This window comes from Crocodylus porosus, unplaced genomic scaffold (genome assembly GCF_001723895.1).
Source record: "Crocodylus porosus isolate Cpor-Errol unplaced genomic scaffold, CroPor_comp1, whole genome shotgun sequence".
NCBI lineage: Eukaryota > Metazoa > Chordata > Crocodylia > Crocodylidae > Crocodylus > Crocodylus porosus.
Window position 1 is genome coordinate 71,562,324 of NW_017728906.1, and position 24,413 is coordinate 71,586,736.

General features: G+C 42.6%; 1 protein-coding gene across 1 annotated transcript in view; it reads left to right on the forward strand.

Annotated features, from left to right (window-relative positions):
* ANOS1 (anosmin 1) overlaps positions 1-24,413 on the forward strand; it is a 189,219-nt gene that overhangs the window by 84,555 nt on the left and 80,251 nt on the right. Inside the window, exons 4-5 of the mRNA XM_019528468.1 lie at positions 5,476-5,698; positions 9,922-10,106. Coding sequence (XP_019384013.1) covers positions 5,476-5,698; positions 9,922-10,106 — 408 coding nt within the window. The remainder of the gene's footprint in view (positions 1-5,475; positions 5,699-9,921; positions 10,107-24,413) is intronic.

Consider the following 24,413-nt stretch of genomic DNA (forward strand, 5'->3'; position numbering starts at 1 on the left):
CACTCACAGCACCATCCCACACTCCGTACTGGCTGTGCATGGCCTGCCCCTGCCCCTGCTCCATCCCGACTCCCTCTCCCCTTCCCTTCCCCCACAAACTTACATGCCTGCTCAGCCCTCCCAGAATTTTTTTCCCTTCACCTATGGTTAAGCTCTAGGTATTCTTTGGTGAATTGTTTCATTAGTGTTTTATCTGTTTTTATGACTGTGTTATTGTGTGAGTATCTGGATGATACAAATCAAATAAATAAATAAATGTAAATTATAGTTTGTGGAAGGAATTTAAGCTAAAATGATAAAAGCCACATTATGCTAAAATAAAAGTGTATTATAATGTTATGCTGGGTATAACTATATCTATATAACTATATTGTTATAACCTAAGATCCTGATTATCTCTGACTCAAATTGGGGAGGTTTTTTTAAGTAATCCAAAATCCATATTTTTCTGTGATAAAAAAAATTAGTGGCTGGCTATAATCATGGAGAAATGTGGATTTGGGGTTACTTTTGTAACCCAAAACTTGGATTTTTTTTTTTAGCAGAGAAAACCAGGATCCCTGTTTTTAACTAAGTATAACGCCTATGGGAACAAGGCCTTACTTAGCCTACATTAGTTAAATCCAGTACAGCTTTCTTATGTAGACAAACACTAAAGTAAATTAAGTGGTCTAGCTTACACTATCCTTGCACATCACCACATCATTTTTACCGTGGCTTTATATCTCTAGATGTCTGTATATGGGCTGGGGGTTGGTTTAAAAAGGAAATGTTTATAAAATTCTACTGTATTGTATCTACAAAAAATCAAACATTCCTCTCTGGTTAGTGATTTTTGTGATTGAAGCTAAATTTAGAACATCAAAGGCCAGTAATGAAGAGCAGCACATTTAGCAGCTAACTGAAAAAAAAAAGAGCTGTGAAATAGGGAAGGAAGAGAAGCCTTGAGGACATATAATACCTCAGGGGGCTATAAAAGTTTTTAATTAACTAGTTGCAAATTTGTGGGTTTTTAGGATTTGAAATTGGCTACATGCCTACAGGTAAACTACAAAAGGTGCCATTCTGATTGAATTAACCCATGCAGTTCTCCCTACAGTTGAGTATTATCTATTGCTCTTGATTCAGCATAATATTTGAAAGCTACAGTGAGCTTTAAAGTTTTAAAAATCACTACTTTTACAAATAACAGTCTGGTTCATCTTTGCCCACTGATGTTACTGAGACTAGACGTGTGAGGAAGAGTTCTTTATATTGAATGGGGGTTTCTGAGAATGTTGTAGAAGCTGTGTTTTCACGACTTGATCATTTTAGGATTTACATGATCAATAACATTGATAGTTTAGGTGTCTTTAAGTTAAGACCTTCTTAAAACATTTCCTAGGTGATCCCAGATCAAGACAGTGAAGAGTTCTGGAGATGTTATTCTTGCATGACAGTGGTTCAGATTTCCATCAGGTTTGTGTAAGGGAGCCTATGCCGCTAACGTGGTAGGGCTAGGGCATGGCAGTTTATAGTTAGGTATCATAATGATGTCAATAGTTATGACTGCAGTCTGACAGTTCTGTGGAGATCCTTCCATGGGAAAATTATGGGAAAGAGGCAGGAGGAAAATAGTGACACTTTCATAGCTCTGGACTGCAGTGACAGCAGAACATGTTTAACAACGTTACCTTTTTTTGACCTAACACCCCAGCAGTGACCCATTCCTGTCATCTTACGGGAGTAAAAACCATCTGACAAGCTAGATTGCAAACCTTCTACTAGCCGACAGCAGGCCTTCAGGTTTCTGATAGCTTTACAATAGCAGCTGCACCAACAGAGTATGCCATGCATGCTGAGGGGCATCAGCTGTTAAAGCCTGTGTCAGCTAGCACATACTTTCTGATGGTTTCCCTGTGACAGCATATGCCTTACATTGCTTACAGAGCTGGTGTTACTCTGCAGGCAGAAGGAAGGGATTCTGCCAGCAGAGGGAAGCTGTGAGTGTAAATGCGCACTCACAGCTTTGCTTGCAGAACCTGAGTAGATCATGCCTCAGTTAGCCTCTCAGCTCAGGGAAAAGTGAGGGAGGGAGAGGTTTATGGAGGGAGACTTCTGTTTGATATGATTGTCTTTTTTATTAACAGAAGGAACCAAATAGGGAGCATAGGGTGGATATAGACATTACACTTAATGTTCTTTAAACACACAGAAAATGCTTTCCAGCTGTAACAGAACAGACATTTATGGCACAGTGTCTCCTGACAGACATGGAAAAAAATGCACTTTATAGGAAGAAGAAACACATTAGTTTGGCCTGATTCAGTGGGGCTTTTTTGTGTTTTTATTGTGATTCTATCAGCTATTAGCCAAAAGCTCCAAAAAGGCTCCACTGAAGAGTCCATTCTATACAGATGTTGGATGAGCTGGGTCAAGCTAATGCACTGCCTCTTCTGGGCATGTGCTGGGCTTGGCATGGGGGTGCACTGAGTTTAAAGTCCTGTTTTTTTGCGGTGGGGCAGGTTATGTCTGTAAACAGCCTTAAAGCACTTTGGAAATGGCAGATCCTGCCCTAAGTTAACCCTGGATGGAGGTGTAACCTAATGCACTTTTTGTTAGAGTGTGTGTGCCAGAAACTATTGAGAGTTAACTTAGAGTGTGATTACCGCTATTTCAGGCAGTGTTGCTCAGGGCTGCTCTAGCCTCAAGCAGAGCTCTGATTTTCTGCTTGTGTGCCAGGCTGGCCTTGCCCCCTCAGCTGTCATTGACCCAAATCAGTGACAGCCTTTGATCCCAGCCCCTAGCATAGCTTGGAGGAGGGATGGGGTGGGGAAGGTGGGTTTCTGTCCCTGCAGCCACCCTGGGTGGGGGGAGGGTTGTGGGGGAAGGGCTCTGGGGTTTTTTCTTCTGTAGCAGCCCCAGCCAGGCAGCAGTGCACTACAGCCTGACCAGGTTGCTGCAAAGGAAGGGAATCTGGCCAGGGCTGCTCCACAGACACAGACCCTTGAGCCCATCCCCTGCAGCAGCCCCACTAAGTGAGGCTACACTGCACTACAGCTGCTGACTGAAGCTGTCACAAGGTTTTTGGGTAGGAATCTCCACCATCATAGACTCAGCCTGCCCCTGCATCAGACCCTGACCTGCAAGCTGTGGGGGGAACCTCATGGTGGGAGGCTCTGTTCTCTCCCTCTTCCCTCCCAGATGCTGCTGACAGTCACCAGCTGGTGGGTGATGGTCCTAGGGAGAGGGGCTTCTCTGGCAGCCTCCTGGGAGGCATGTGGGAACACTCCCAGGAGCCTGTGAGAGCAGGCTCTGAGCCCTCTCTCTCTCTCATCGAACAGCGAATGTCTGTTGGGTTGACTCCCGCTGTAACTAATTGCGCTTCGAGTAAAGCATGACAAGTTAGAATGCTTCTGCCAGGAGCTTTGAATGTTTGCACTTAGCCATAGAGTCTATTGCAAGCCTGGCTCCAAATGAACAGGGCCTTTGGGGCCTACTAAAAGCACAAGGGGAAAAAAGAAAAGAACAGGAATACATGGAGGTAAGGGAGGGTGGGAAGCAGGGTTAGGAGAAGTTCAGAATAAGGAATCCAGACCAGGTGCCGTACTGTGTGGGTGCTCTGGGTTCAAGCATCCACAAAAAAAAAATAGCAGGCACTCAGCACCCATGAGCCGTGCTTGCATATGTTAAAAACAATGTGTTTTACCATAAGAAACACTGGTTACTTCAACCTGGTTCTTCAACATCTCTGAAGATCAGGTGCTTCACTGGGGCTTTTTGGAGCTTTTATCTAATAGCTGATTGAATCAACTATTAGATAAAAGCACCAAAAAAGTCTCACTAAAGCACCCAATTTTTACAGATGCTTACATGGTTAAAAAAAAATGTGCTGCCTCTTTTGGGCAGGAGTGGAGCTCAGTGCAGGGATACACTGAGTTTAAAATAAAGTGCCACTTTTGCTTTTTTGTTTAGTGTCTGCAAACACCCACTGGCAAAAGCCAAAGTCAGAGCCCATGTGCAAAACGGAGAACTCCCAACAGTTCTCAGTGGAGGTGAGAGAGAAAGTGGGAGGCAATTTATTTTAAGCCTGTCATCAGATGCTTCAGAGTACAAAGAGTTATCTGGTACCTATGTTAGTAGAAAAGGCTATAGAAAGCCTAATTCGTATGTTACATGACTGGTGCTCCTCCAGTCACAGCTGGCAGTCACCCTACTTGCACCAAACTTTAGACTTTTCTAAAGTGAAGAAAGTCTCTTTGGAGGACTTAAAATGGTTCTCTTCTTCAGGAGAGAGGCTACTTCAAAGAAGCAACCACTGTCCACCAAGGTCATAAATACCTTTTGCTTCCCCTTGGTGAGAAATTTCATAAGGATCTATCTCCATAATATCATTAAAGCCACAAAGGTGTGTGCTCTCAAATAGTGTACAGCTTTTCATGGAACTGAAGCATAATTTGGATTGCTAAGAAGTACATATGGGACACATGCAAATGTTCCCAGGACCTAATCTACGATCTCATAGTTTATGCTAAGCTGCATGACTGTAGGTTGGGTCCTGCTTGTGCACATTTGCCAGGGCTGGGTGCCATGCTGGGAATGTGATCTAAGTAAGTCAGGGTGGGAATCCACAGGTGGACCTGGCAGGTCTATAGAGCAGAGAGATAGGTTGTCTATCCTGGGATGCAGGGGTCAGTGGGCTAAAAATAGCCTAGTAAAGGCAGAGGAGGGGGTTAAGAAAAGCTCAGCCCTGAGCCAGGGCAAGTGGCTGGGCTTTCCCAGCCTCAGGGCTGTGTTTCAAATGTGTACACACGTTCAGTTAGTTTGGGCACAGGTTAGCTCAACCTACTTAGTGACCTCATCTGGTGAACTAGGTTAGATTGGGCTAGCCATTTTTTTTTTGGCCTGATCTAAACTCTCCAAACATATGTACAGTTCTTCACTTAAATTGAGCTAAGTGTAATGTCTGCACACTATATACACTTAAAATTTTGGTTTTTAGCATAGGAGTATTATGAAGTCCCTTCATATTAGTGGGATTCTGGCAATAAACTGAAGGAGCGTGTTGCTTGTTTGGAGTGACATTAAACAGATTATGGGTAAAGAGTTTTGGTATACAAAGGAAAAAAGAAACAGAATAGAGCAAAACAGAATGGGGCAAAAAGAAGTATCCAGACAAGTCTTTCCCTTGTTTTGTGAGTGTTTTTAATCTGCTGTTGAGCAACTTTGTAGCTATCTGGCCAATCTGAGAGAAAACAAGAAAAAGCTGGCAGATACAAATAACTTAATTCCATAAAAGCTGATAGTCTTGCTTGAGGGAATTTACCATTCTGTATTTTTCAAGCTTTGTTTAGAAGCTGCTTGGATATCTCAATCCTCAGGGGTTGTCTTGCAATAGTTTTATAATCTAAATTTTCTTTTCAGAGAGCTTGGAAATTTTACAGCGTTATTCTTTCCCATTGAAAATGTTGTACAATTCTTTTGTTTTCCCTTTAGCCTCTTTTCCCCAAGAAGAACTATGAATGCTTAACTAGCTGTGAATTCCTCAAGTACATTCTGTCTGTGAAGCAAGGAGACTGTCCAGCACCTGAGAAGGCTAGTGGTTTTGCTGCTGCCTGTGTTGAAAGCTGTGAGGCTGACAATGAATGTTCTGGGGTGAAGAAATGCTGCTCCAATGGATGTGGACATACATGCCAAATACCAAAAAATCTTTATAAAGGTAGACATATTCCTAGGCACTTCTAAGGGGACAAAGCATTTTAGCAAGTAATAACGTTGCTTGAAAAAGAAGACATTTAAGTTTATAAAGCAGTGTGTGTGTGTGTGTGTGTGTGTGTGTGTGTGTGTGTGTGTGTGTGTGTGTGTGTGAGAGAGAGAGAGAGAGAGAGAGTTGGGAGGGAGTATCATTATAAATGAAGGCTAAGAATAATAAAGCAAAGAAAAAAGTATATCAAGAAAGTTAAGCCACAACTTGTGTTCCCTTATTGAGTCCATATTAGGGTGTTAGTGAACCATAAAAATGAGGCCTTTATGAATCATCTTAAGCAGAACAAATTGGCCCAGGTATGTGAAGTTTCACTTCATTTGACACAGATGAGAGGAACATTTTCAACCATGAGACTATCTAATGATAAATAGCCCAAGTCACTTTAATCCCAGATAATCTCTTTTAGTAAGAATCAAATGGGTAGCACTACCAAGTACAAAGTATGAAATAATCCAACGGTGGAGCAAATGAGTAATATAAATTTGAAATCAATGGCCTTGCCAGACTAAAAGAAATAATGAAAACTTCCTAACAAAACTCATCTGAAGTACTCAAAGAATCTAAGAAAACAGAATCCATTAACAATATTTAATTGATTTGTTTGCAGTCCTGAAATTCCAGGAAGAAATGTTTTCCTTACCATGCGTCAGGAAGGCTCTATGATGTAAAGAATGAACGGTACCAAAAATGATTTTAGAATATAATTCATCAGTAGCTAAATAACTTTTGTGGGTAGAAATGCTTGAAAGTGTGCTTCTAGTCCTAAAAAATGGCTAAGTAAAAAGATGTTGTAGCCATGATGGTCCAGGAAATATGAGAGGCAAGAAAGACTTAAAGAAGAATACATAAGCTTGTCTAGGTTTATCCCAGCTATGTAGTTGGTCTAATGAAAGAGATCAGCCACAGAAATCCTTCCCTTTATTTAAGAAAGACATTTTCTCACAGATTTGATTATTACCCATGTGAAAAACCAGTTCTCTTTATTTTAGTGATAATAAAAGTCATACTTGTGTAAGCACTGTAGAGAGAATTGTTAGCTAAGTTCCCAGTATAGGACAAAATCCTTATGATTATGCCTTAATAACCCCAGTTCTTTGCAACTGCAAAACCAATGGAGCTGCATAGGTTTGAGTGCAGACAGGATTTTGCTTTCTCTTTAGAAATTATTTCCCAATACTTCTGAAGGTACTTGAGGCAAAAGAGAACACAGGATATGTAGATACTGCCTTTTGGCCTGACCGGTAGCATTTGCCCCAAATCTGGAACTATGTAACAGCAAACATAGTGAGGGAGAAGCATGCATGAAGGGAAGAAACCATATACAATATATGATATACAATATGACAGCATAAGAAGAAACCTTCCATTTTATTCTGTTTAATTTTACTGGTAAAGTAAAATGTTCTACTTAACGACCTTATCACCTATTACCAGGATTTGTTAAAGCGTGTGTGTGTTATGCAGGAGGCAGAACCAATGCACTGCTGCTTTCTCTGCTGATGAATCTCTCAGCTAATTAATCTCTTAAACCTGTCTTTTGAAACAAAGGACAAATAGGAGCTGTTCAGGCTTGCTTTTCATTTCCTCAAGGGGCAAATAACCTCCCTGTCACTAAGCAGGAACAAACTCTGTAAGCATGACTAAGATGCAGTGAACAAGTTTAGTACTCACCATCGTGACCACACTAATAGCTAGAAAAGGAACTCAGATTAAAGTGAAAAGAATCCATGTAAGCTGCCATAGTTTCATAGCTGATTAGGGTTTGGAGATTACTGTTGTGGACAATATCTTTTTTTATAAATATACCCTTTAGCTATATTGAAAGCAAACAAGTACAAACATAATTATACTTACACGTTAACCATATTCCATGGAAAGCAATGATAGTTATACTGTACCCATTGTCTCTATTTGCAGAATTGAGATCTCTATCATGATCAAACAGGATGAATCTATGTATTTTTCTCTGTGCATTTTGTTAACTTTTTATCTAATGACACTCCAAGAGTTTACAAATATTGGGCCAAATTGTTTGACCATCAAATCTGAAAAAAGGACTGTTGCCACCTTATTTTATTGTCTGAAATTATTTCATATATACAAATATTTCAAGCAGTTCCACCCAAGTATTATGCTTCTCTTACATTTGAAGAGCACTATTCTTTTTTATGATGCATCTTTTGTTTATTTACTTTTCATGACACAGAGATGTACATGTCATTTGAAAGGCACCATGAGTAATATAGATACTTCCTGGGCTCTGGTATTACACATAAAACAATACCTGTTTTCAATTCTTCCATTAAACTTTGTCCACTGGAGAAGACTAATTTGTTCAAGGATGATGAAAGAGTTGATTATTTACATAACACAAAACACAATGAGAAATGATTGGATGTAAACATCTGGATATGAAATTGATGAGGCTGTTTCCACAAAAGTATTCTGCAATGCACTTGTGCTGTGCTCTAGCTGTTTGTGTTGCTGAGATCCATCTGCACACAATTACATCCACCAGAGAGGCTGAGTTACTTCCAATCAAGTGAATCCAACTGACCCTAATGCAAAGCAGATGGAAAGTTTCTTAACACGCAAATTATGGCATTATGGTACATCATTACTGAAGAGGGATTTTAAAACATAGAAATTTGAACTGACATAGTTTGTGACGTTTATTATGTTGGATTAAGACTGGTTGCTGTTGAATAATATCCAGGAATTGAACCTGCGTTTCGGATGTCAAAATTTACTCAGGATGATTTAGGTTTCTTCACTACCTACAATATTTGTTTTTGTTTACTATTGCTGATTATATAATTGGAGTGCTATAGGGAGAGGTCTGTTTTTAAATCTCTTCAAAAGCAGTTTGTTGATCTAAGGAAGTAAAGGAGCTAAAACAAATAAACGTCAGATACTCCCTGTTCAAAACCTTGGAATGGAGACAAGTGAATCTGACAAAGTTCTCATAATTTATGTTTGTAGACCAGCAGTTTCGGATTTGTTCAGAAGTTGTAGATGCTGTCATTATTCATCAATATTAGTTGATATGGAAGAGAAACACCAGCAGCCTGGTTTATACTTTTTGAACCAAATCCCAGATGCATGCCAGGGACAACACTCTAATTGACTTCACTGGGACGAGTATTTGGCTATATTTTTCTCCTTATGTGATACAACTCTAATGTAAAATCATTCACGGTTTAATTTTATTCCTGTCTTCTACAAACATGTGTGATGGACCAACCAAGGAGGGTAGATTATTTTAAATATAAATTTATTATACCAGTCTATGTGGGTAGATCCATTTAGAGGCCAAATAAAGTGAAAAAAATCTGAAATTGAATAAAATTTGACAGAAAGATTTACGTGTCATACAATGACCTCAAGTGAGAAAGCTCTAAGTGCTGACACAAGTTCCAAAACACAATGTATAGGAATATAACTAACCACTTTATTTTCCAGTGTAATATAAGGATACCAACGGGTATCTAAAGATTTATAACAGGTTATTCCTTCCCATGCCTGCTGTAAATGCTTTGGAACAGCAGTAGGCCATGATCAAAACACAGCAGAGAAATCATTCCACAGTATCAGCATGTGGTGAGTGGTCACTGGAAAGCTTTAAAAGGCAATATCAGTACTGTAATGCCAGACAGACATACATGATCTAAATGTGAGATTTCAGTGTCTTCTGACAAATCAATGGAATTACTTTTCTTAGATCTTTGGGAGATTGATGAAAGCTTAATAGAATATATAATCAGGTGAAAAAGGCTGTCATTTGAGCCTAGAGTGGTGCCTAAAAACATGTGGTGTTTTTAAAGTTTTTATATGAGTCTCAAATTATATTTTAAAATTACTCATAGTGAGATTGGGATAAGCTCAGAATTTGCAGGGCCTTCAATATCTGGAGTTGTTAAAGAAAGTAATGAAGTAGAGATTTTTAAATGTATATAGCACTAACTGAACTCTGACCCTGAAGTTTAAAATAAGTTTTATAATTAAAATTGAGAACTGAGAACTCCTCAAAATTCCATCCCTTTTGCTCACTAGACCCTTAAATCTGTCCAGCTATTTGTCTGTTACTCGTTCCACAACTCTTAATCTATTTGCTCTTACATACACATCCTGTTTTGTAAATTATTTAATATTTTATCTGTACGTTTGCATTACAGGTGTTCCACTAAAACCCAGGAAAGAATTGAAATTTACTGAACTTCAGTCTGGGGATCTGGAGGTTAAGTGGTCTTCAAAATTCAATATTTCAATTGAGCCTGTAATTTATGTGGTACAAAGGAGATGGAATCAAGGAATTCATCCGAGTGAGGATGATGCTACTAGCTGGCTAACTGTGGCACAGGTTAGTTCTTTGCGTGATAAAAAGTGGTGATGATGATGATAATGCTACCATTGATGCCTGATTATTAAATAGCACTTTTCATCATATCTCAAAACACTTTACACAGGAAGTCAGTGTCATATTAAAGGTGGGGAAACTGAGACAAAGAAAAATAAATGACTTAGCCAACTTCACCCAGCGGGCCAGTGAAAATACTGGGCATGGAACCCAAGTTTCTTAAATTTCATTCTATTACCCTGTGTACTAGAAAATTGTTTTTGGTTAAGAGTTCTTCATGAAAAAGTAATTTACTTTGTCTCAAACGTGGCATTTTATTAGGAGATGAAGTACACCAAAAGCTATATTCTTAGCATTTTATACCAAGAAAAGGAAAGCTCTTTATATGAATATATCAGTATATATGTAAATACTTCTCCCCCGAATACATCTAGGCTTGTCATTTAAAAAAAAAAAAAAAAGCTCTTTTTTTTTTTTGATGGCACACTATTTACATGACCATCTTTGCACAAAACGGTGGCCTAATTTTCAGGTGGATGGTCACTATGTCTTAGAAAACAGGTCCATATAATTTACATTAAGTTTGGCATCAAGAAACTAGAGCATCCAAAATGATGAGTTACTTTTGAAAATATAAGCTTAATGCCATTTAAATGTGTATGACAGACCCAGCTTCTTTGAAGAAAGTAGAACTCATGGACTCATACATATCAAAAGCAGTTTAACTCTTATCAGAATAGTAGAAAATTAATTTGTATATAGTAGCCCATTGTCTTTAATAAAAATGGAATTTAAAAGTGGGAAAATGTAAAACTACATTGATTTGTTGGTCTGCTTACTCTAAGTTGTAATTTCTTTGACATTTGCCAATTCAATAAGGCCCAAGACACTGCCTTTTATCACTGGTAATAACCCAGACTGTAAATACAATATTCATGTACAAATGAGAAGCAGCTAAGTAAGCATAGATTTTCACTTAGTTCCTTCCCAGTTTCTGGCTCTTAATAAGCTGACAATGCACCTGGATGGCAGAACGCCAGAAGTTTATTTTTTAAGGGCTTCATCCTCATCCCTACTGACAAAAAAAACCAAAATCTCAATTTAAAAAAAGACCTGTGAAATGTCTTTGAAGTAGGGAAAATAGAAGTGTCTAAAAATTAGAGCAGGGATTTTGTTCTGTAATGATCAGCTCATTGTCTATTCATGTTACTGACATTCAAAGCATGATAAAAGAACATTGAGCTTGTAAAGTTAAGTGCTGAAATCTCTGATTTAGTTAGTCTGCAGAGTGTAAATATACCCTGTCTTGTGCCTGATTTCAGACTCACAGGGCTAACTACTATTCTCTGCTCAAGAATGAATCTAGCCTACGTAGCCTTCATTTGGCCTTTCATTTTGCTGCTCTATTAGACTATTTATTTCAACTCATATAAGTCACCAAGAATAAAACCCACCTTGCCTAAGGCTTCTTCTCATGCCTTAAGAACAAAGCAATAGCTTTGTGAACATTTCACTAAGGCTAGGGGCATGCATTCAAAAAGCCTGAATTAATTCAGTCTTTGCAAGTTAGTCTAACCTACAGAGAGTGAACTGGTTTGCAAGTGGATAGACGTTTGGCACATGCCTGCAGTGGCTCAAGCCAGAAGCCTGGAGCTGCTAGAGCAGCCCTTCTCTTCCAACAGGGAAGTGGAGCTGAGGAGCGGGGATGTGACCAGGCCCTGGCAGACCTTCCCCTGCAGCTCCCTGAAAGCTGGGTGCATGGGGCTGCCTAGCTCCAGAGCGGAATTCTTCCCCCTCCTTTCTCTCCCCCACCACCACGGGGCTGAGAGAGGAGACCTGTTCAGTCTTGGGGGCCTCTTTTCCCTCCTCCTCTCCCCCTTTCAGTGGGGTAGGGAGGGGGGTTCTATGAGACCCCAGAGGGGGACTCTTCCCCCTGCTTCTCCCCATCACTGCAGGGAGGGGGAGCTCTGTGGGAATCTGCCCAGCCTCAGAGGGAGACTCTTCCATCCACTTCTCCCCAACCCCCCCAGGGCAGGGGAGGCTCTGTTCCATGCTGGAAGGAACTCTTCCAGGAGTGTGGAGCTCAGCTGCGCAGGGTGTGGGTGTGAGGGACGGTGGGGGGGGTGTAGGGACACACTCCCCACATGGCATGCAACCCCCGCCATCTGGCAGCAGCAGGCAGGGAGGTCAAGGTACTCCTGCCCGGAGGAGGTGCTGCTCTGGCTAGTGCTACATGGGAGAAGGGAGTGGAGCCTGCGCAGCGCTGGCCCTACACCCCCCACCTCCCTCACCCCACACACCCACACCCTGCCCAGCTGAGCTCTGCACTCCTGCTACCCTTATGGGAGGAGGAGGAAGAAGAGGGGGAAGAGTTCCCTCCCAGCATGGAACAGAGCCTCCCCCTGCTTCCACCCCACTCTGGGGCCTGGCAGCATCGCATAGAGTTCCTCCCCCCACGCCTCCAGCCCTGCAGCAGCAGCAGGGCAAGGGAAGGAGGAGGAAGAGTCCCCATTCAGCACATCACACAGTCCCCCTCCACCCTGGGAGGAGGAGGAGGGGGCAAAGTCCCCCCGCCCCCCAGCATGGAATAAAGTCCCCTTCCCAACCCTGTGGGACTACCAACCTAGCATGGCCCTGCTAAGATTCGTAGATTCATAGATGTAGGGTTGGAAGGGACCTTGTAGATCTTCTAGTCTGGCCCCTTGCCCTGGGCAGGAGAGAGAACTGGGCTCAAATGACCCCGGCTAGGTAAACATCATGCCTCCGCTTCAAGGCCCCCAAGGCAGAAGCCAGCACCACTTCCCTTGGAAGTTGTTTCTAGATCCTAGCCACCCTGACTGTGAAGTAGTGCCTTCTAATGTCTAGTCTAAACCTACCCTCTAACAACTTATGGCCATTATTCCTTGTTACTCTGGGAGGCACTCAGGGGAACAAGGTATCTCCCAATCCCTGCTGATCCCCCTCCCTCAGCCTTCTCTTGCAAAGGCTGAACAGGTTGAGGTCCCATAGCCTCTCCTCGTAGGGTCTGCCCTGCTGTCCCCGGATCATGCAAGGGGTCCTCCTTTTGGACCCTCTCAAAGCTGTCCACATCCCTCCTGAAGTGTGGTGCCCAGTATTCCAGCTGTGGCCTGACCAGTGTCGCACAGAGGGGGAGGATCACCTCCTTGGCCCTGCCTGTGATGCATCTGTGGATGTGGAACAAGGTACAGTTAGCCCTACTGACCGTGTTCTCGCATTTCGGCCCATGTTCATCTTGGAGTCAATAATGACTCCAAGATCTCTCTCTGCCACTGTGCTTTCAACAAAGGAGTTCCCCAGCCTATAGGTATGCTGCTGCTTCCTACTGCCCAAGTGCAGCATCTTGCACTTGTCAGTATTGAATCCCACCCTATTTTCATTTGCCCACCGTTGTAACCTGTCCAGGTCCCACTGTAATCTGTCCTTCCCTTCTAGCATGCCCACCTCACCCCAAATCTTGGTGTCATCTGTGAATTTAAACAGGGTGCTTTCCCCCCCCATAGTCCAAGTCACTAATAAAGAAATTGAACAGTGCGCACCCAAGGACCAAGCCCTGGGGGAGTCCAATGCCCACTCCACTGCCCACGACCCTCCAGGTTGAATATGACCCATCTACCACCACTATCTGAGTACGAGCCCTCAGCCAATTTGCAATTCATCTGACTGTGTGGGCATCAATGCCACAGTTGCCTAGTTTTTTAATGAGGATGGGGTTGGAAACAGTGTCAAAGCCTTCCTGAAGTCCAGAAAGACTACATCCCTGTGTCCAATGATTTTGTAACCTGATTGTAGGAAGCAATCAGGTTGGTCTGACAGGACCTGCCCCTAATGAAACCATGCTGGTTGCCCTTGGGCATCATCCCTGCTGCTGGCCCATCACAGATGTGCTTTTTGATAATCTTCTCAAAGAGCTTCCCCAGGATTGAAGTAAGCCTAATGGGCCTATTTCATAGACATAAGGGCTGGAAGCAAACTTGGAAGATCATAGAGTCCAGCCCCCTGCCTGAGGGGCAGGAAGTCATCTGGGATCATAGGATCCCAGCAAGATAAGCATCCAAATTTTTCTTGAAGGAGTTCAACATAGGTGCTTGAACCACCTCCGATGGCAGGCTATTCCAGACCTTGGGGGCTCGGACAGTAAAGAAAGTCTTCCTTATGTCTAGTCTGAAATGGTCTTGCAGTAGTTTATAACCGTTTGACCTCATCATCCCTTGGAGCACTCTGGTGAACAAGTGTTCCCCCAGATCCTGGTGGTCACCGCTGATGAACTTATAGATTGCCCCCAGATCACCCCTAAGCCTGTGCTTTTCCAGGCTAAAGAGCCCCATGGCTCTCAGCCTGTCGTCATACGGTTTGTTTTCCTGACCTCTGATCATGCATGTGGCTCTCCTCTGGACTCTCTCTATAGTTGTCTGGGTCCTCCCTCTTCCCTTTTTTAAAGATAAGGACCATGTTAGCCTTCTTTCAGTCATCCGGCACCTGGCCAGAACACCATGACTACTTGTAAAGCCGTGCCAGGGAACCTACGATAACAACTGCCAATTCCCTCAAGACCTTTGGGGTGCAGAGCATCTGAACCTGCAGATCTGAACATGTCCAGCCCCTCCAGAAGTTCCCTAACTCGGTCTTCCCTGACCATAGGCCTGGCAGAGTTTCTCTTGAGTCTGTCCTGAATCTTGGTAGGGGAGTCCCGGTCCCTGCACAAGAAAATGGAGGCAAAGAAATTGTTAAAGAGGTCTGCTTTCTCCTCTGGTGCAACCACCAGATTGCCCAACATATCCTGCAGCGGCCCCACATTACCCGGTGCCTTCTTCATACTCCCTATGTATTTAAAAAAGGACTTTTTTTTATCCTTGATCTTTGATGCCAGCCCTAGTTCTGTATCTGCCTTAGCTTTCCTAACAGCCCCCTTACAGAGCCGAAGTATACTCCTCTTTGGTGATAGCCCCTCCCTTCCACTGGGTGTACACCTCCTTTTCGGCAATCAGACATTCCCAAATGCCCTTGGTGAGCCAGGGGGACTTTTGGGCACTCTTGCCCCCTTTGCTTCTCATTGGGATTGTCACCCCTTGGGCTCTGAGTATTGTCTCCTTAATCAACAACCTCTCATATTGGGGACCCAGTTCCCCTGCTCTCCAGGACTCCAGTGCCTCTCCCATTAATCCTCAACCACCTGGGCGATAGCGATCATTGTATGCTGGAATTCACCACCCAGCGCAGGGTGTCAAAGGCTTGCAGCAAAGGCAGTAGCACTTGACTTCAAGAGGGCCAATTTTAATGAGTTGAGGAGATTAATGGGAGAGGCACTGGAGTCCTGGAGAGCAGGGGAACTAGGTGCCCAAGATGAGAAGTAAAAAATTTTGGCTCAGAAGTGAACACAGGTTTTTGGGTTTGTTCTTGGGGGGGAGGGGAAGTTGCCCAATGAAAGAGGAGGTTGGATAGCCAGCCCTGTTTGAAATGAGTATGAAGAGTCTCTAGGCTTGCTTTATCTATAAGCTTGGGAAATTATATTGAGACCCTGACAAACCTGATGGGGTTTATAGGCCCCAGACAACAAAGAAAAACAAGATTTTTATGGAGCATTAAGCCGCAGCAGTGACATGGGCAGCTCAGGAAACTGATCAAGGTAAAGCTCAGATACAAAGAGGATAAAAATGAAGGCCCGGTCAGCTCCATGGGGAGAAGCAGGGGAACATCTTGTGTTAAGAGGAGCTTTGCACCACATAATTTGTATTCCTCTTATCTGTTACTGCCTGTCATACCATCTAGTCCAGTAAGGTTGTATTTATCCTTGCTGTGTCCTATGTAAAGCTTAAACACTATACAGCTAGGGTGTATGCTCAATGCATATGAAGGATCAGAAAAGCCATAGTCAAGGATGCATATGTCTGCACTGCAGGAAATTGTATGTGGTAATTGCTTCTATTCTATTGTGAACAATTTCACAATAATTCCCAATTTAGTCATTCTCAGTAATTCCCAATTCACTGCCCATTGTCTGCTGTACCCCTCTCCCCTCCCCCTACAATTCCCCTAGCTCTGTGATCCAAGAGTAAACAAGAGGTTCTCAGGATATGAATATATATATTTTGCTTGGGTTTGTAATTTCCAAAATTTGCACTAGCCTGTTGTATGAAACACAAAAATGAAGTGTTTATATTTTATCTTGTATGCAGTCCCCATTTTATTGTGGAAAAATGAATTTTGAACCCACTGTGATTTATCAGTTTTTGTATACTGTTTTATGTGGTAATAACTAAAAAAAATTAAAAATGAAAGTCTAGGATGCTATTGGTAGGCACTGTATTTAACTCTGAAATAATTAAGTGTGTGCGTGTGTGTATTTATGTATTTAAGTCTAAGTAACATGACATGATTATCATATGAAAATTGATCATTGGATTAATGGAGGAACTTTATTTTCTTAACTTTTGGTAAATATACCTTTTCCTAGTCAAACCACCTCACTATGATTTTACATAATGTATGCTGTGAAAAATGTATGTGATTTCATTTTAGTGGGTTGATTGGATGCATTAAAATGACTCTGAGGGATCAATTACTTTCAATAGATATAAGACACTATGTCATAAAAGCTTATGTTAAGTAATTATACCACTGAGTTTCAAAACTGACTTTAGTTCTTGCATGATACCATATTTTTAAACATCCAGATGCAAACAAGATGAATCAAGTGTATGATGACACATTGCCTCTGAGTCCACTTGCTTTTATTAAGACGTGTTATTTTTCATATTCAATTAATTGAAATATCTTGATGCTAGATAGGAAAACTCACTTCCAATGAGGTGAATGGCTGTTATTGTATCTATAAGAGCATAAGTGAGCTTCACATTTTCTAATTAGCTGATTTAAAAAAATAAGGGACATCACAACAGTATCCATTGTATTTAAGCCAGCAATGATCTAATTAGCAGTCACACAAAGAATGACAAATCCTAATAACACTGAGTTAGAACTATTTGGATCATGGTGTCAGATCCAAATCAGGGATCCCCATACTCTATCACAGTCCAAAAATGTGCTTCTGAAAGCCTATGTTTAGGACACTCCAGGGCTGAACAGCTTTTAAACTCCATACGCATGGCAGGTTTTTGATTTATAAGGTTTCTCAAATGCCTGAAGTTTTCTTTGGGCAATGCCTAGAAGTGCCTCAGTCTTGACAATGCCATTCTCATATCTAAGGCTCAACAAGACCATGAGAATAAACAGTGCTGTATCTCTATCTTTTAAGGCAGGACATCAATATTCCACATGCATTATGTTCCACATACAAATACTATAGCCATAGTCTCCCTGTATATCAGATTAGTGATTGGGGAACTGACCAAATTTCGTCTGTTTGAGATTCTTAAATTTACATCTCCTGCTTCCTTGAAGACAGAAGGCACTTACTTTTGAGGCTGTTTCGCTATGCAAAAAAAAAAAAAAAGTAAACAAACCATGAAATATTCAAGAGAGAATGTGTTTCCCAGGTAAAGGAACTCACCTGTGGGCAAAAGAATCCAGGGTTCCAGCCATTCTTCTAAAGACTGCTAATACATTTTACATAAGATAGGTATCAGAAAACATGCATTGATAGTCCTTTCCCATGTAAAGGCACATTTTTGCTCTCTTCTTCTGACCCAGTAAATCTTGAGTTGCAGATTCCACAGGGGTGGTAGGTACAGTGCCCCCATCATGAAACAGTGCATACTATTCAGTGAATTGGGAAGAGTAAGGTTTGAATCCTCTCATCCAAAGGACAGGATTCAACTTGGTCTCACATGTCCTGTGTTGAGTGCCCTATTGTATCAAGGGGCATTCTTCCTCCAATTATGTGTTTAAAAGAATCAGGATGCTCTCTTTTGAAAGGAAGGGCTTAAATACCTAACTTTAGGAGAGATTTCCAAGCAAACAGAAGTTCCTAATCCCTGGGAAGGGATGGAATTTAAGATTCCTCTTGGCTAATTCCAAATACTTCTCTACTTAACATGTTGCCTATTTTGAATCCCATTCTTAGATGTCCAGCTATCCCCATTCAGTGTACAAGGAATCTAGGTGCTTAAGTCTGGGCTCTGAATTCCATCCAAGTCCAAGTGATTTGAAGGTTGGTGTTATGCTACATACTGAACATTGTGGTGTCAGAGCCCATTTTAGAATCTAGCCCATAGCTCCTAGAGTGGAGAGGAACATGAAGGCAGTCTGCCAGATGCTCATTGCTGAGACTGAATGAGGGAGTAGATGGGGCTATGACTAGGACTTTCTGGCCGGTAGAAATGGGCAGTTGCAGAGATAGGAAATAATTGTAATGGTGGGGGAGGGTTCAGGGAAGGGAAGTTTTTATATTCTCAGTAAAAGCTCAAAATTATTTTGGGACAGTGTAGCAACTGTCCCCTCCTTGGTCAGGGCTATTCTTAAAAGGTTTTGTCCAATGCCCAGTTATACTAATAGAAGTCTTTCCCTTGATTTCAGTGGGATTCCTTGATTTTCTTTGATTTTATATGGCTTAGGATGGACAATTTACTTAATGGTTTTGATTCAGAGTAGTTTATGCTAGTGGTTTTTCTTCAAAGTACATTTAAAAGTCACTTTCAGCTGACTTCTTTTCCTATGTCTATGCCTTGTAAAGCCAATTTCAGAAAGTTCCTCTGTTAAATAAAAGAAAAGAACAGAGGAACAAAGTTCCTCTGTTAAATACAGGAATAATACAGTCAAACAAGTAATAATTCTAACCATTTTCTCTTTAATTTTCTTAAATATATTCATTATAATATTAACGTTGTTTTACATATAGAATCATAGAAAAGTAGGGATGAAAGGGACCTAGTCTAATCCTCAGCTCAGAGCAGGATCATTCCTGTCTAAATCATCTCAGTGAAGTGTCTGTCCCAGCTGGTCTTGAAAATTTCCGGGGATGGAGATTTCACAACCTCTCTGAGTAATGTTTTCCAGTGCTTAACAATCCTTGTAGACTGAAAGTTCCTGCTCATGTCCAACCTAACTTTCCTCCGCTGCAATTTGAGACCATTGTGTCCAGCCTTGCCTCCTGTTGCTTTAGATAATAGCCTCTCTCTCTATTCTCTTTATAGCTGCTTTTCAGGTATTTGAATCATAGAATCAAGAATCAAGGAGTCAGAAAGGACCTAGACAGATCATCTTGTCCGACCCCCTGCCATGGGCAGGAATGAGCACTGCGGATGGCAGGGGTCATAAGACCCCAGCCAGGTGCCTATCCAGTCTCCTCTTGAAGACTTCCAGGGAAGGTGAGAGCACCACCTCTCTGGGAAGCCTATTCTAGGCTCTGGCCACCCTTACAGTGAAGTAGTTCTTCCTAATATCTAACCTAAACCTATCCTCCCTCAGCTTGTGGCCATTGTTCCTAGTGACTCTAAGGGGCGCCCTGGTCAGCAGCAGGGACTCGGGGAAAGTCTGCTCGCCCCTGGTAAGGTTGTAGGCAGCCACAAGATCCCCCCTCAGTCTCCTCTTGTGGAGACTGAAGAGATTTGGGTCCCTCAGCCTCTCTTCATGGGTCCCTCAACCATATGAGTGGCCCTCCTCTGGACCCTCTCCAGGTTCTCCACATCCTTCTTGAAGTGCAACGCCTGGAACTGGACACAGTACTCCAGCTGTGGCCTGACCATCACTGCATAGAGAGGGAGCAAGACCTCTCTGGACCTGTTAGTGATGCCCCTGTTGATGCGTGACAGGGTGTGGTTGGCTCTGCCTATTGCTTCATTGCATTGGCAACTCATACTCATCCTGGAGCCAATCCTCACTCCAAGATCCCTCTCTGCCTCTGTGCTGCCGAGAGGGTCTGCCCCTAACCTGTAACCATAATGCTGATTCCCTCTCCCCAGGTGCAGCACCCTGCACTTGTCCTTGATGAACTGCATCCTGTTCAGATCCTCCCACTTCTCTAACCTATCCAGGTTTGCCTGGATGTGGTCCCTGCCTGCCGGTGTATTCACTTTACCCCACAGCTTGGTGTCATCAGCGAACTTGAACAGGCTGCTCTCCACACCCTTGTCCAGGTCGCTAATGAAGATGTTGAACAGCACTGGCCCAAGGACCGAGTCCCTGGGAGACTCTGCTGCCTACACCCTCCCAGGTCGACACCGACCCGTCCACCACCACCCTCTGGGTTTGCCCCTGAAGCCAGTTTGCCACCCATGTGATTGTGCATTTGTCAGTGCCGCAGTCCCTCAGCTTACCCATCAAAATTGGGTGGGGCACTGTGTCGAAGGCCTTCTGGAAGTCCATGAAGATGACATCAACTTCCTCCTTCCCATCTAAGATCTTTGTTACCTGGTCATAGAAAGAGACCAGGTTAGTCAGGCAGGATCAGCCTGGCATAAACCCATGTTGGTTACCCCTCAATATCACTTCCCCTGCAAGGCTCTCACAAATGTGGCCCTTGATAATTTTTTCAAAGACCTTCCCCAGGATAAAAGTGAGGCTGACTGGTGTGTAGTTGGCAGCCTCTTCCTTCTTCCCCTTCTTGAAAATAGGGACCACACTGGCCCTTTTCCAGTCCTTTCCTGGACCCCCATACTAGCTACCCCATGGGCTCTGAGTACCTCCCTGACTACTGCCCTGAGCACATCGAAGTTTGCTTTCCTAAAGTCAAGCATTTGCACTGTGCTAGTTACCCTCTCCACCTTTCTCTGGATAGCAAACTGGATCATTTCATGATCACTGTCCCCTAACCTCCCTTGTACTAGCACATCCCCCACCAGGTTGTCCCCAGAGGCTAACACCAGATCCAGTATGGTGTTTCCCCTAACGGGGACGAGTACCTTCTACATGAGCTGTAGGTCCTATATGCTCGTCAGGAACCTTTGTGAGTGGCTAGACCTGGCCGACTGCTCCTCCCAGTTGATGTCAGGGTAATTCATATCCCCCATGACCACAACATCCTTTGCGCACACAGCCTCCCCCAGCTGCCTGAAAAATTCCAGATTCCAGTTCACCTCCCAGATGCAGGTGCTCCGCCACTGACGGCCTCCACTAACCGGGAGGAGGGACAAAAAGACCACCTGGGCCCCCAACTCTCTAAGCTTGGCCCCCAGAACCATGTAGTCATCCATGATTTGGTCCGTACTATGGGCTGCATCATTGGTTCCCACATGGATGAGGACCATAGGATAGTAGTCGGAAGGCCGGATGAGGTCAGTGATCTTCCCTGTGACGTCCCCAATCTTGGCTCCTGGGAGACAGTACACTTCTCTCACATTGGGGTCCGTGTGGCAGATGGGTCCCTCCATTCCTCTGGAGAGGGAGTCCCCTATGACAATGACCTGCCGTCTCTTCCTCTGGGTCACTGGATGATGTTTAGTTGGTATGGATTCCAACTTGTTGGATGAGAGTGTGGCTTCCTCCTTCCTTGTGCCCAGTTTCCTCCAGCACTCCCAGGGCTGCATACCTGTTTCCCAGTTAGTACTGGGGTGACAGTTGTTGCAGCTGCATGCTGCCTGCGATGCCACCTGGCCCTGGAAGTGACCATCCTCCTTTCGCCTCCTGCAGACTTCTGGGTGGTGACAGTGTGAGGGGATGGGTCCTGCAGAGAGAGAAAGTACCTGTCAATCTCCATGGCCCTGATCCCCCGCAGCCTGCTCACCTCTGCCTAGAGCTCTCTCACCTGCCCCTCCAGCACCGCAATCCTGGGACAGGTGAGAGAAGCCCCTGCCCCCGTGTTCCCCCCCTGCCCAGGGACCAAGCCAGGCAGCCCCCACAGGCAGGTGGCCCCACCTGCGTGGAAGCCTCACCGGTCTGTCTTCAAATCTCTTTAGTCTTCTATACTCCAGAGAAGTGTCCTAATCATATTTAGGATCATAGGAGAGGTGCAATAGGTTAGTGTTCCAGCTTGTTCCTCCCCAGTTGTAGCCCCAGTTATATATAACTCACAACAGTGAGGTTAAAAGGTATTATGCCAATGAAACAAATCACAATGGATGTAGGGCAGTGACTAGATTTAAAATTAAAAGGAGTTTGGCAGCTTGAATTTAGATTTAATTTGTCCTTATTTCAGAATCACCAACCAGACCTGGCTTAATGGATATTCTTTTATAAAACAATCCTGCTTTGGAATAGCAAGGTGGATATGAATCAGGGCTAAGAGACATTGTCATTGTTACTTCAGGAATTTCCTGTTATGCCTGTTTGTATTATGCCTGTCCTATGATTATGAAACTCAATCAGACAAAATTTGCATAAATAAACATAGTTGTTACTGCTTTCTAGTGTCTGGAGATACTGGTCCAGATTATGGTCTGTCTTGCACCAGAGTCCAAATGATTTTTTTGTGCTCTATCCCTTTTCTCCCTACTGTTTTACACCCATTCACTGTGTCATTTCTGATATTTAGATTATGAGCCCTTTGGGTTTTTCTGTATCCTGTATATATATCCGGCACAAGCACTTTCTCTCTCCTGTAAAATATCTAGCACGCATTTAGGTTCTATAAAAATGAAGGTAATATTAAAGAATGGCTCAAGTATGCTCTGGCCCCACAAGGGACTTATTTGATTGGAATTATTCAGTCCCTTTACAAGTAATAAAGAGGTAGATCACAGTAAGCAGAAGATGTGGAAGCAGACAATGAAGAGAAAGATCTGTAGTCTCTACATGAGCTCTAGTAGCCATATATACAGGAATCCTAAATGAATATATCCAACTGGGAGGAGAGCTGACAGCAGTAGTTGGGTTGATCTGGAGATGCACTGAAACAGACAATGTAAGAGAGGAGAAAAGATACTCTTCCCCAGACATCAAATATTATAATATATATTTGCCCTTCTCTTGTCAGCAGGTTTCAATATGGGCAGCACCTGAAAGTTTTATTTATCTCAGAATAATTTGGTTGGCTAGACAGCATCTTCCAAAAGTTCTGCCTGGCTGTCTAGGTCTGGGGAGTCGCAGGTGACGGGACAGTGCAGCTGAGCTGGTTCACTTCACTCTTATGTGGGGCGGAGGAGATACAGAACAAACGAGAACATTCTGCATTTCTCTGGGAGCCTTTGGCTTACACATTTCACAGCAAGTCAGCACTGGATTTAATACCGGGAAGACAGAGCTTTTTTTTGAGTTAGGGAAAACACATCTTGTCAAAACAAAAGGTTGCCTTTTTTTAATATTTTTAATTCGATTGCAAGTTTGGTTGAAAGTGACTATGAGGTAAATGTAACATTTAAGATTTCTATGAGGGTTTTTTTTTTTTTAACTATTTTGTTTATAAAAAATAAATTCTACAATCAATGGGGCCCATGTTGCTAAACAGATGGGAAACTGAGAGGTCTCAAGATATGATTGTAAATACAGAATCGTCATTGAGCACTTGTTTCTAGTGCAGTTCTCCCAAGACTGATTCTCGTTTTATGTTGTTAAACCTTTTTATTAGGGGAAAAACAACAGCAACAACAAAACTGTCACTGATAAAAAATTGTTCATGACACAAAGACTGAGGTAGTGCTAGGTAATGATGAGGATGGCCTACTCATCCAGCAGGATCTGGACTTTGGCCACAAGAAGTAGTATAATCCTTTGGTACTTAAATCAGCGAAGACTGCAAAGACACAGAAAGTTATTTATTTTTTCTTTATTTGGTGGTGCAATATTGTGTCTAGTTTTGGTGTTGACAGATCAAGGAGGATGTAGAAAAACTGGAAGGGTTTACAGAACATCACGAAAATATCAGAAGAACAAGGAAATGTGCCTTTGATTCAAAGACAGGACATCAATATATTTATTTTCTAAAAGAAAAGGTTAAGGGTAACTTCATTACAGTCTAGAAGAAGCTACACAGAGAAGAAAATGTTGATAATGGATGGCTGTTCAGTTAAGCAGAGAAAGGTATAACTTAATCCAATGGCCAGAAGCTGAAGCTAGATGGATTCAGACTTGAAATGAAGAATAAATGTTTAGGGGTAATATTAACTGACCATTGGAACAATTATTCAGGGATGTAATGAATTTTCCCACTGACAGTTTTTAAAATTAAGATTGGATTTTTTATTAACTAAAAGATATACTTTAGGTTAAACACATTTATTTATGAAGAGTCTATCTGAGTTATGCAAGAGATCAGACCAGGTTGATCGCAATGGTCCGTCTAACTTTATAATCCATCAGTCTATTAAGATTCTCCTCCTAAGAAGGGTAGAGGACAACTGTATCTGGGAAGCACTAATAGATAACTCCCACAGAGACTTTCTCCCTTCGCACAAAATAACATAAATTTAATTGGGCAAGGGAGAGTATGCACATGGATGCATCTGTATTGGTTAGAATATT